The sequence below is a fragment of the Amblyraja radiata genome, chromosome 26 (assembly GCF_010909765.2).
Source record: "Amblyraja radiata isolate CabotCenter1 chromosome 26, sAmbRad1.1.pri, whole genome shotgun sequence".
Lineage (NCBI taxonomy): Eukaryota > Metazoa > Chordata > Chondrichthyes > Rajiformes > Rajidae > Amblyraja > Amblyraja radiata.
Window position 1 is genome coordinate 980,828 of NC_045981.1, and position 12,968 is coordinate 993,795.

At 39.6% G+C, this 12,968-nt stretch overlaps 1 protein-coding gene across 1 annotated transcript in view; it reads left to right on the forward strand.

Moving 5' to 3' along the window:
- The window catches only part of myh10 (myosin heavy chain 10), a 132,307-nt gene that overhangs the window by 55,502 nt on the left and 63,837 nt on the right, over positions 1–12,968 (forward strand). Inside the window, exon 6 of the mRNA XM_033044023.1 lies at positions 5,874–5,966. Coding sequence (XP_032899914.1) covers positions 5,874–5,966 — 93 coding nt within the window. The remainder of the gene's footprint in view (positions 1–5,873; positions 5,967–12,968) is intronic.

Consider the following 12,968-nt stretch of genomic DNA (forward strand, 5'->3'; position numbering starts at 1 on the left):
CTTGCTTTAATTTAAAGTTCACCAAAATCCTATTTTTTCTAATAATCATCATCCTAGTGCTTGAAGTGCCAGTCCAGTCATTTTTCCTTTAGCCCTTCAAGGAGATCTTCCATTTATTTGTGGCTTGTCTTGCAATGACTCCCATCCCTCACTTCTCCACCATGGGAAACCTGAAATGTTCTTCCATTAAGAGAGAATGAAATTATTTTTTTCAAGCAATCAAGAAAACCACCTCCTGATATATTCTTTGCCTGAACAAATATCTTAAACTTAGTTTTTAACCAGCCCATTTGCATTCTTGCTATAATATTTCTTGGGATATTTCCCCAAATTAAAGTCTTGATATCCACTCATTATTTTGGAAACATAATATCGTAGATGCTGTAATAGTGCATTAGGACTATGGAGAGGACCATTCAGGTTTGATAAAAGAATGTTTAGTCATTCAGTGGTGGGTAGGGAGGGTAGAATTTTGAAGTGGAAGAGATCATAAAAGTCCCTATAATTCAAGCTAATTACTGTTTTCTTCATGAGGATGCGGGGAATAGTGTTTAAGAATATTTAATGTGTACAATTGGTGATTTGGGGATTTAAACATTCTTGCGATAGAGGTCATTAGTTCATTAGTTCTTTAACCCCATTGAAATTCCTGTCTACCTGGTGTTGATCAGATTCATATTTTGATTGCTTTACTTTGAGCCATGAAAAGATGTTTTAAAAGCAGAATTTAAAATGGCCAAAATTTGTAAATTGAGCGCCTTATTTTATTAAATTTCATGCATATCGTGTCATTCTGTGTTTAAAATCACCCTGCTTCTGGTCTCTGGTATAGATCTAAAGTAGTTTAAGTCAACCTGTATTGTCATGTCACTAACATTTTTATTTTGGTATGCATTCTGTTTCTGCCCATTGACTACAGAGTGGAACATCAATGTTGTATGTGAGTAGCATGTAGTTTTAATCCCTGTTATTATGGCTCTGGTCATTTCAAATTTAATCTCACAATGGGCGCAAGAAACAGGATGCTATTGTGTTTGCAACTGGCAAGATATTTTGCCTCCGAGAATTTATCTTGCAGCAAGCAATAGCATCAATTCTTGATCATGTCTTGTTTCTTTTTGATTTACATTGCATGATTTCACTGCTTTATCTGCTGAAGCTAAAGCAATCCTGGTCTTTTTCTTCTTTGCCGAATTGCTGCCTAGTTTCTAAGACATTTATCAAATGAAAACGATGTCTAGTGTCTTGCCCTAAATTGTTTATCCTAGTTTGTCCTGACTTCTTTAAAGCTGAATTTTTGTATCCCATCTGGTAATCTGTTGGTGGATTTTAAGATTGCAGTAACCAGTTTAAAATGCTTTCACACGTTTGAAGTGTGTAGTTTTACTTTGAAGTGTGCTGATTTTCTAGTATATATCTTGAACAGCTTTGTTGAATGCATTCTGCAATTTTCTAACATAATTAGGGATGTCAGGGGCTCTATCTGTACAATCTCCTTGATTTTAAATGTCCTTGTAATTGCAGACAGGAACTTGATATGCCCCTCCCTGCAAAACATGTGGAAAGTAGTCACTGGTGCAGTATGTTAGGAATTTGCTTCATAATGCCTTTAGAAGATACTTCTCTATGCCCCTCAAAGGCCTTGCGCGTTTGGTACAATAGCTTCCTTCTGGAGAATACAAGCATGGAAATATTTTAACTGCTCTTCTGAGATGTGAAACCAGATGTACTAAATATTTGTGCCACTGCAGACTAAGGGATTACGTGTGAAGGGCATCTGTTTCCCCAGATACTTAGCCCAAATTTTATTTTGAAATTCATCTTCTGCTCTCGAAAGTTCTTGTCATGCAGCAACCTTCATTAAACCTGCTGTGTTTCTGAGGCCAAAGTCGTGTTACAGAATCAACTGGGGCATCACCAGGAGATACAGCTTTGTTTCACTACAACTCTCTCTTATTTGAGACTGACCTCAACTGCACGCTTTCTTCTTCCCAGATATTTAGATTTTGTTCTGTCTCCATGATGTGAAAAATAAGGAAGATGCATAGTTCACTGTAATACATTGGTCTCAACTACATTTTCCCAGAAAGTATTTGCAGCTGTCAAGATGAGAAATGTCTTCACATTTGAAATTTACTTGCTAAATGTAGTGTCCTCTTATAGTATTTACTTGAGAAGATAAATGTAAAGATTATATATTGCTAAGTATGTTGGGTTTGATGTGATTTCAAGATTATTAGTCTGTATTTTGATTTCAGTCTAAGTTTGACAAGGAAGGTAAAACAAATCGCCATTTCTGGCAGTGAAGTATTATAGTAATTTGCAGATCATTGGTAATTGTAATATTATTGGCGGAGTTTAACAGCTACAGGTTTAAATAAATCGGATTGAGGCTCAAGATTCATACATGGACAATCTGGTTTGAAACTTATTTGAGGTTCGCAAACGAGTGAGAAAGATCATGAGCGATTGTTATTGTTAGGTCATTTGGAACTTCAGTCGAACTAAATGCAAAATGTTTAGCAGATCACTGTGCATCAGTTGAATGCAGGGTATTTCCCCCCAATTCATTGTGTCACCTAATATAGGCTCATCTGCTTCAGCCACTGGCGATGTGTCCTCTTTACCCGTTGCAAATGAATATTCTAGCTGATCCAAGAGGGAAAATCTGTGCATTCAGCTGTTACTGAAAATGCGTGAGTTGATAGAATTCAGAAGTACAAGCAGTAATCTTGCTTGTGTAATAAAGAACTGCAGATGCTGGTTTACACCGAAGATAGACGCAAAATGCCAGAGTAATTCTGCAGGACTAGCAGCATTTCTGGAGAGAAGGAATGGGTGATGTTTCAGAACGTCACCTATTCCTTCTCTCCAGCGATGCTGCCTGTCCTGCTGAGTTACACCAGCATTTTGTGTTTATCTTCAGTACTCTTGCTTCCTGTCCTGGGCATTCTCAGGCTGGTGGGAATGCTGTTCCCATAACCCAAGCTAGAGTCAGTTGACTCTGACCAGACCTCACCCAAACACAGGAATATGATAGGTGAATGCTGTTCATTCCCAAGCTTTCATTATCCGAGGCATTGACTTCCACTGGGTGACATAATGGGGCCAGCAGTATACTTCATACTCAATACCCCCTATAATTAATCGTATCGGTACTTGCAGATTATGATTTAGTGTTCAAAGCGCGAGGTGTAGCAACGTAAACCAAGACTCTATATGAACAATTCACTCCACAGACCCATAAGGTGCAAGTGGACTGTAAATGGCTGATACTTAAGTCTATACATGTATGTAGACTCATATTGTGTAGAAAACTTGCAGTGGGCCCTGGGTTTAACCTACAAACAACAAATCAATGGATAATGAGTGTTTAAAGGTATTTTTAAATTAATTTAATGAAGATTTTATTGATTGCTAAGGTTGAGGATTTTGATCCATTCTAATGCACCACTAATATATGGCATGAGTGAGGGAGGGAAATACATTAGGAACTACTGAAATATGTAGTATGATTTGGCCATACAGCTGTGTGAGCCTGCTCTGCTATTCAGTGAGATCATGGATGATCTGATCTTGTTTCCATTCCACTTCCCTGCCTGATTCCACTATTTGCTTGGTCCAAAATTCTTTGAATATTTATCTTAAAAGAAATGATTCTTCCCCCTTGTCTAAATGGGAGAGCACTCGCACTCAATTTTTCTGTAGCAAGCCATTTTGCAACCTCATTGTCTCCAGTATGGATCTAGTGTCACAGATATATCAAAGTGTTATTTAGTTGATAGAATGAGAACTAAAAATTAAAGTACAAGCAGAATTTTTTGGGTTGCAATCATGATTTAATTGGTCTTTGGTCAATGCCTAGTCAAGTTATTGAACCTAATAGCAGCGATCAATTTGTCTGTCCACTCCATAGAAGAAATAGGAAGGTAAAACAAATAATAAGCTGAGTTTATATTAAAGGTCTAAGATGGACTGAGAAATCAAGTTGTCTGAAGTACCTGAATTCAATCAGTTCAGATGGTTCTAATGCACCCAGAGGTTTAGTTTAGAGATACAATATGGAAACAGAGTCCTCGGCCCACTGAGACCATGGTGACCATCGATCACCAGTTCACACTAGTTCCATGTTGTCCCACTTTCTCATCCACTCCCTACACACTAGGGGCAATTTACAGATGCCAATTAACTTACAAACTTGCACGTCTTTGGAATGTGGGAGGAAACCAGAGCACCCGGTAGAAACCCGCATGGTCACGTGCAAACTCCGCACTGACAGAATCCAGGGTGAAGATTGAACCCAGGTCTCTAGTGCTATGAGATAGTGGCTCTACTTGCTGCGCCACTATGCTGCCCTGGAATGCTCAACCTAATGTTGGGCCTCAGGGTTACAGCACAGGTGGACACAGACCAATGGGTCATTGTGTTGGGAAATTAAAGCGACAGGCCACAGATAACTCTGGTTTCCCCATGCCTATTCAATGCAGGTGTTCAGTAATATGGTAACCCAATCTGTGCATTTATATTCTCCAATGTAGTGGCCACCACATTGTGAATGCCGGAAGCAATTCCAGTTGTCCCAAGGTTAGGGCAAGGTTTTTTTCCTATGAACTCTTCATGACCAGAACAGTTGGCAAGTGGGAAATATAGCTGTTCCCACATGGTACATCCCACAGTTAGCAAATCCATGTGTCAGTTTCCTAAATGCCTATTATGCACAGGCTATATGTAAGCCAGACGTTGCTAATCTGGTACACTACATTGGGGAAAGATGCAAGTACCCCTGGGGGTACGTGAAGGCACTCCAGGGGGTACGTGAGATTTTAAAATATAGGCCTACATATATGTAGGCCTATATTTTTGCGCTGGTTAGGGGGTACTTGGCTGAAAAAATATTTCACAGGGGGTACATCACTGAAAAAAGGTTGAGAACCACTGCTCTAGATAATGGGAATGGGAAGAATTTAAAAGATGTATGTTTGTGAGGTGAAGTGTTTTAAAAAAAAAAAAAAAAAAGGGGAGTGATTGGTGGGAATAAGTAGTGAATCTGAGTTGTGTAGGGAACATGTGAAATGCTGGAAGGGACCAAGGGGTGGAATCTCTTAGAAGGTGGCGGAAATTGTGCAGAAGATTTGTTGAATGTGGAGGCTAGTGGGGTAGACATTGAGGATGTGGGAACTCTATCCAGGGAACCCTACCCTCCCTTATGAGAGAAGGTAAGAGCATAAGCGCAGGATGTGGATGAAAGATGATCAAGGGTTGTGTTAATAGAGAAGAAGTCCTTTATCACTGTTGACATTGTGGTGACAGAAAGGAAGACATTTCAGAGGACTATTCCATTCTCCATCGATGCTGTGTTTGCTCCAAGATTGAAACATTCGTTGCAAATATGGCGAGTCTTGTCATTGGAGTAGATACAACATAGATGGAGAAACTGAGAGAATGAAATGATGCTTGCAGGAGTCGAGGGTTACAGAGTGCAGTCGGGTTATATCTGGGAGTCGGTTGGCTTGCAATGGATGTTGAGAACTACTGCACCAGTTGCATAATGGAAGCAGTATCTGGTTCTACAATTTCAAAATATTCTTATCTACTCTTCTAGCATTCATATCTAACTTGTGCGTATCTGAAAAGCTTCACTTTCCCTGACTGCAATGCAGTTGGTTTCAGTAACATTAACTTAATTGCTTCTGCATGTTGCTTCTGTCAGGTGCTGGGCTCAACCATTCTTGATATACATTGAAAAGCTTCGAAAACTCCAAAAATCTACGTGTCTCACTAATTTCTGATGTGCAGATATTTTGACCATTGTGTTCTTGTTCTCAATTTGGTGGATATAAATTTTTTTCTTTCTCTCTTTTACTTCTTTGAAGGGAGAACTCGAGAGGCAGCTTCTGCAAGCAAACCCCATACTAGAATCATTTGGCAATGCTAAAACTGTGAAAAACGACAATTCTTCGCGTTTTGTAAGTAAACTGTCACACTTTGAGGGTGACCCACTTTTCATTGCTCCATAATATCTTGTATGTGTATTTTATTGGTTCATATTGGGCACAAACCATCAAGATTGATGTATGAGCAGTGCTGAGGGAGCACTGAGATTTGAGAAGGGAAGGTAAAAGGCGAGCCATGGATTTTTGGATTCTGTCCTTCATTCAGACTGATTGAAACAAACAGTTTGGATTTTCAATATCACTTTGGAAACTTTTGATTCCAGATCAGCTGCCACATTGACCCTCAACCTGTCATTCACTAAAGCAAGTAACGAGCTGCAAATCTAAGTACTTGGTTGTCCACCGCTAGTGTCAACTTGACAAGGACAGCTTTATTTTTCCGAATTATTTTGCCAATGTGGATATAATTCAACCATTAGCCTAAAGGTGCGGCTAAGAACTTTTTGTTTCAGTATTATTAATGGTCTGCCAAGTGTCATTTTTAAAAAGATGTTTGGAATATAAGCAAACATTGTACAATGTAGTATTTAATGATTGAGTATACAGTCGTTTGTATAACACCCTTTTAAAAGGCAGAACATTAAGCCACTTCATGAAGTATTAATGAATGATTTTAAGATGCTAAGCCACAAGGGATGCAAGGCCATTAAGCCAAATTTGTAAGTTTTAAGGAGGATCTTAAAGGAACAAAAAAGGTCAAAGACCATTAACTCTTTAAAGTTCCAGGAGGAAACTAAAGCTGCAGTTGAGTAAGTTATCAATCACACGGCTAATCTTAAATTTGTGGCCTGGCCTTGTTTGAAAACTTGTCCAGTTTAGTTTATTATCACTTCTACCAAAGTACAGTGAAAAGCTTTTTTTGTTGTATGCTATCCAGTAAAAGAAAAGACTGTACATGATTCCAATCAAGCCGTCCACAGTGTATAGATATGGTGATAAAAGGTACAACATTTAGTGCAAGATAAAGTCAAGATCTAAACTAAATCTTTACTTTAGATATTGAACCAAAGATAGTTCAAAGGTAGATGGGTCAGGCCACACTGTAGCTGGTGAGAAAACAGTTCAGTTGCATTATAACAGCTGGGAAGAAACTGTCTCTGAATCTGGAGTTATGTGTTTTCAAACTTCGCTCATATCAGGCAAGATTTTAAGAGAGAAGAGGGAGTGACCAGGGTGAGACTTTTAACTTAAAAAAAACATTTTATTTGCCATTAAGGCATAGCTCACCAGACTGTACTAATATAATTTTTTAAGATTAGGTGAAAGGAATTGACTTTGGATGAAAAACAAAATGACCTTTACACAATATTGCTGGTAGTTATAGGACTATTTTTAGGCATAGGCAACTAATTTAAAAATGGATTGTTAAATTTAGTGTATAATGCTCTAGTTATTCGCAGGGTTCGTATGCTCTACCTGAATGATCAAATACCAAAGAGGATTGGAATGTACTTTTTTTAGTTTTGTGGAGAAGCCAACAATATCTTTGCATACAACTTTGAGTGAGCAAATCAGTGTCTGGCAGTGGTTTTAATAATGTGGCAGCATTTGGCCGATCAACATCAACATGATTGCCTTTAGACTGAAATTAATAACCCATGTTGCAAAAGCCAAACTTGGATTCAACCAATCATTGCCATATTTGGAGTTTTGGATTAGAAAAACCATTTGTTTACTTAAAAAATGTTCAAGGCTGAAACACTGATTCCAGAGTAATTGAACCAATAGCTTCAGAAGTGTGAAATGCAAAAAACCACCATAGCCAAATTTTGAAACGCTTCATCCAAAACGGTGCATCTGCAAGTTATTTTCATGTTTTCAGACTGTTCTGTAATCCACATCGTTAGAACTTTAAAAGTAGAAAGCCTTGTTTTCAGCTTGAGATACAGCGCAGAAACAGGCCCTTCGGCCCACTGAGTTCATGCCGCCCAATGATCACACCATACACTAGCACTATCCTACAAACTAGGAACAATTTACACTCTTTACCAAAACCAATTCACTTACAAACCTTTATGTCTTTGGAGTGCGGGAGGAAACCGGAGCAGCTGGAGAAAACTCATGTGGTCACGGGAAGAACGTCCAAGTTCCGTACAGGCACCACCTGTAGTCAGGATTGAACCCTGGTCTCTGGAGCTGTAAGGCAGCAACTCTAACGCTGTGCCACTATGCTGCCCTTTGTCTCTGGCCATAAGCGTTTAGGCTGCAGAGATGGGACAGCCCAGTGGAGCAACGGTATCGTTGCTGCCTGACAGTGCCAGAGACCCAGGTTTGATCCTGTCAACAGGCGCTGTCTATATAGACTTTGTACCTTCTCCCGTTGACCATGTGGATCTTCTTTGGGTGCTTCAGTTTCCCCCCACACTCCAAAGACGTACAGGTTTGTAGGTTAATTGGCTTCAGTAAAAAATTGTAGAATTGTACCTAGTGTGTAGGATAGCGTTAGTGTAGGTGGTGATCGCTGGTCGGCATGGACTCTGTGCTGTTTCTATGCTGTATCTCTAAAGTCGAGTCTGACAAGGTCTTCCATGTAAAAACTTGATAGCGGCTCTGCTTTTCATTTAAGGTTCAGATGGAATTGGTATCATGACCCAAGCTTAAATTTCAAATATTAAGTTATTACTGGGAGAGAAGCTAAGTGGGAACATTTGAATAACCAGTAACGTTTTCAGTCCTGAAACCAGATAGCAGCTGTTTTATTACTGACAGTCAAAATATTTGAAGTGCTGAAAGAATTAGACCCGAGGGCAGATAAGTAAAATGTTTTCAAGAGGGAGTTGGATTTACCTCGTAGGTCTAAAGGAATTAAGGAATATGGGGGAAAAAGCAGGAATGGGTTCCTGATTTTAGATGATCAGCCAGAATGTGGGTGCTGGCTTGAAGGGCTGAATGGCCTACTCCTGGTCCTGTGTTATACAACAGGCATGGTTTCCCTTGTTGACTTTTCCAGTCAAGCATTGGTGAAAGTCCATTCCATCAGAGTCCATCTGTTGTGGGTTGAAGTTCTATTACAGAGATAAATGCAAATATATTGCTTTGTGCTGCACAAAGAACTAACATCCATCCATGACAGGATATCCCAATCAGGATCACTGGAAACAGCTTATCTAGTTGAATTTGTTTTCATGTTGCTGTAAGTAAATTTGATTTATGCTTCAAGTTGGTGCCTGCTCAGTAAAGGATTAAAATCTGATCTGCACTGACTTGGACCATGGTTGTTCTGAACCTAACATGACCTCAAGGACTTAAAATTATTTTGGTATGTGATCCACACACAGTTGGGTCCTATTGGGTTCAGCTTGGGTAGCCGTGGTGTACAATGAAGCCATGTGTTAAATGGGGAGCCACATTGTGTGCCTGCTGCTAGTGGGCAGTTGGCCCTGTCCCACCCCATCCTCCTAAGCTCATTTATTGATAAAGCTCACCTGGACTAGTTGGACCCAACCTTGTTGTCTTATTTTCTTGGAGACACAAGGAGCTGCAGACGCTGTCTTGCAAAAAAAGACAAAGTGCTGGAGTAACTCAGCGGGTCAGGCTGCATCTCTGGAGAACATGGCTTGGTGAAGTTTTGGATCTGGGACCCTTATTCAAACTGTCTCAGAAAGAAGTTTGAAGGGTCCCGTCATCAATATCGCCAATTCCCATTTGCCACAGATGCCGCACAACCTGCTGAGTTCTTCTAGCTGTTTGTTTTAGGCTCAAGGATAGACTTCCTGGTCTCTCCTTTCCATCCTCTCAGCTACCGTGATCAAGAGGTCAACTTCATAATTTCCTAAATTGATTCCAAAACCAGACACCCTGCCCCCTTTCAGCCTCCTGAATGGGCCATTCCTTTCGAAACTCTTGACCCCCTTTCCCCTCAACACTTCAACAATACAAAGTATTGGATTTATCCACTCTCTTTATCCACTGCTTTACGGATCACCCTTTGTTTAGTCTGCAAATGGCTCTTTACTTTCAGTTACATATCAGATTAATTCTCCACCTCACTTTCAATTCCCATGCATGGCTCCCGTTTTCATTCTGACCACCTTGCAAACTTCAGGAGTCTGCATTGATCTGTGGTATTTGGGTAGCCCACTTTCACAGTGTTAAAACTGGCCAGTTCTGCTGTAACATTATCCACCTGTGATATTAACTGATTTTTTCCCCTCATTCCATTGACATCTTGAGTATTTCCAATGTCTTTTGTTTTTGGTTCTCAGCAACAGCTCTGATCTACACCACAGCTTTTACAAATATCCCTCTTTTTTCTTTTCTCTATCAGTCCTCATTATATATCACGTGTGTAGGAAGGAACTGCAGATGCTAGTACATACCAAAGACTGACACGAAATGCTGGAGTAACTCAGCAGGTTAAGCAGCATCTTTGGAGAAAAGGAAGAAGTGATGTTTTGGGTCGGAATCCTTCTTCGCTCTGAGTGCAAATCTCAAAACTGCTGAAACCCGTGAATGAAACTTGGACCCTCGGGTCTCCAGTCCAACACTCCCCCAACTGAGCTATTTTGGCTCTTTATCTTTCGGGCATCCCCCATTCCCAAACTGAAGAAGCATCCCGCACCAAGATGTTGTCTGTCGGCAGTCTGAAGGGTCCTGACCCCCAAACAACATGTCCATCTCCCTCCACAGGTGCTGCCAGACCAGATTTCATCCTGCAGTTTCATTTTTTTTAAACTTAGGATTCCAGCATCAGCAGCCTCTTGTGTCTCTGAAGGTTTAGCTGTTTCTTTCCACATGTGCTGCATGACCTGTTCAGTATTTTGTACATTATCTCTAATCCTCTTACTGAGCCCCCCCCCATGTAGTTTGCATGTACACCCTGTAATTCCATGGGTTCCTCCATGTAGATGCTCTGGTTTCCTTCCGTGTGCAAGTTACATTAGATAACTAACCTGCCAACATGCATCATGTGGCCTTGTAGGTTAACTGGTTACTGTAACTTGCCCCTCATGTAGGAATATGAGTGGGAAGGAAAAACTAGTGGATGGGATTGGAAGATGAAGAATAGGATGAGTGTCAGATTAGTGTAGGCAGATGTTTGATATTTGGGATGGGCATAGTGAGCCAAATAGGCTGTTTCTGGGTCTCTGTGAATAGGCTCCTTGTCATATTTTGCACAAATTACATTTTAATTGACAAACTGTCAAAAGACTCTGAATTCTTTAAATTCCTAACAATTGCATCATTCACAATGCGGTTTTTTGGAAATGCACCTTCAAAGTGCAGGAATTAAATATATATATTTTTTACATTTATACGATAAATTTGATTCGGATTTAAAGTAAAAGGATTATCGATGCCTATTCCAAACAAAGATCCTTCAGTATCACATGTACCTAATACGTATTGACATTTCATTTTGGAAACTGAATTATAGAACAAAAAAGAGAAAGATGAGTTATTTGGCAACAGAAGAAATGTCTATTCAAATGAAGAAAAATGATGGGTTAACCCTTTGAGTTCTTGCACTTACTGTGCGTGTCACATTTTGTAACCTGAACAGAGAATTTAAAATGGAAACGTGTGTGCTGGGAATACAAAACTGTAATAAATTGGGAAATTCTGCAGTAAAATGGTTTGATCATTGGAATGTCAAATTTTAGAACTCCACAGGAATGTCATGCTACATAATCTGTTGCAGAGTACAAAAATCTGGGAACAGATATTCTGAGATGTGGATTTAACAAGTTCAATGGGTACCTGGATAATGGCCAAGTGTAGCAACTGTTAAAATGAATGACCACAACTGTCTTGTGTTCCTAGTTCCCTTCATCATATTCTCAGCCAACTATGATGTTTGTCAGTCGGGATTTCAACACTTGATCTTGAGAGGAAATCAGAAATCCTTAGCTGTGTGCTTGGTAATAATAACCAGATGGCGTGGAGTTGCTTACGTAGGGGGCTCATTACCCCTGTAGAAGATAGGACTTGTGTATCCCTCTGTTAACTTTCTCATCCACTGGCCATAAATTAAAACTCAAATCATTGTGCTTTATTTCAACGGACCAATTCAGTTTTCAGACAAAGAGAAAAACAAAATGTGAAGATATATGAGGTTATTTAGAACACTTCTGGACGTTGGTTGCTTCATCTTTCTGCGAAACCTGAGACTGAAAAGAAAGTTTAGATATTTTGGCTTCTTAATCAAAGTGTTAAAGTGGTAACATCAGTGGAATTAATGTCCCAGAAACAGGCACCCACAAATATTAGCCAGGAAAGTAGAGGTATGAAGCATATTGAATGGAAAAATGTTTTTAAGACTGAATTCAAAATGAAACTGGAGCAAGCACACATGTCCACTTGTCTTAAAACCCTAGTATAAGCACTGGCCCCAGGTAACAAGAGGCTCAGACTGGCAAAGATATTAGCATGTAGCATCCTCTAAGATTTTATAATTTGGATAGGCAGCAGTTCAGAAAACATTTCTCCGTGTAAGAATACTTTGAAAGTTTACAAAGGAATCTTTATGGATACGCTGAAAACTCTCTTTTTAGTGTCTCAGCATTCTGGCATCACTTGGAAATTTTAATTTTAAGCTGTGCTTGAGAGTGTGGCTCATGTAGGTGTTCAGCAATTTACTCTGAATGTGGCTGGATTTCCATTCACGCAACAGCATGTGCATTCTTTCTGAGTGATCTTTACTACTGAATAGGAAGGACTATTGAAAAGCCACCTTGTTTTATCATCTTACTAAATAAATCATTGCAACAGCTTGAAACATTGCAACTTGGGAACGTAAATGGATTTCTCTACTGAATAGAGTGGAGGGGATTGGATTTTAAAAAATTAGTCAAGCAATGTTCATTTAAAAATTAACTAAATTGTCACAATGCTTTTGTGCCTGGTTGATATTCATTCAGCCTTTCATATTTGCATCTTAGTTCTTTCCTTCCCCGTGTGTACTTACATCCTTATTCCTTATTTGCTTTATCTCTTCTCCCCCATTGAGATTACTGTTGTACAGCACTTGGTAAAGCAGAGTCTTTTAAACATTGTCTTCTGGGAACTATACAG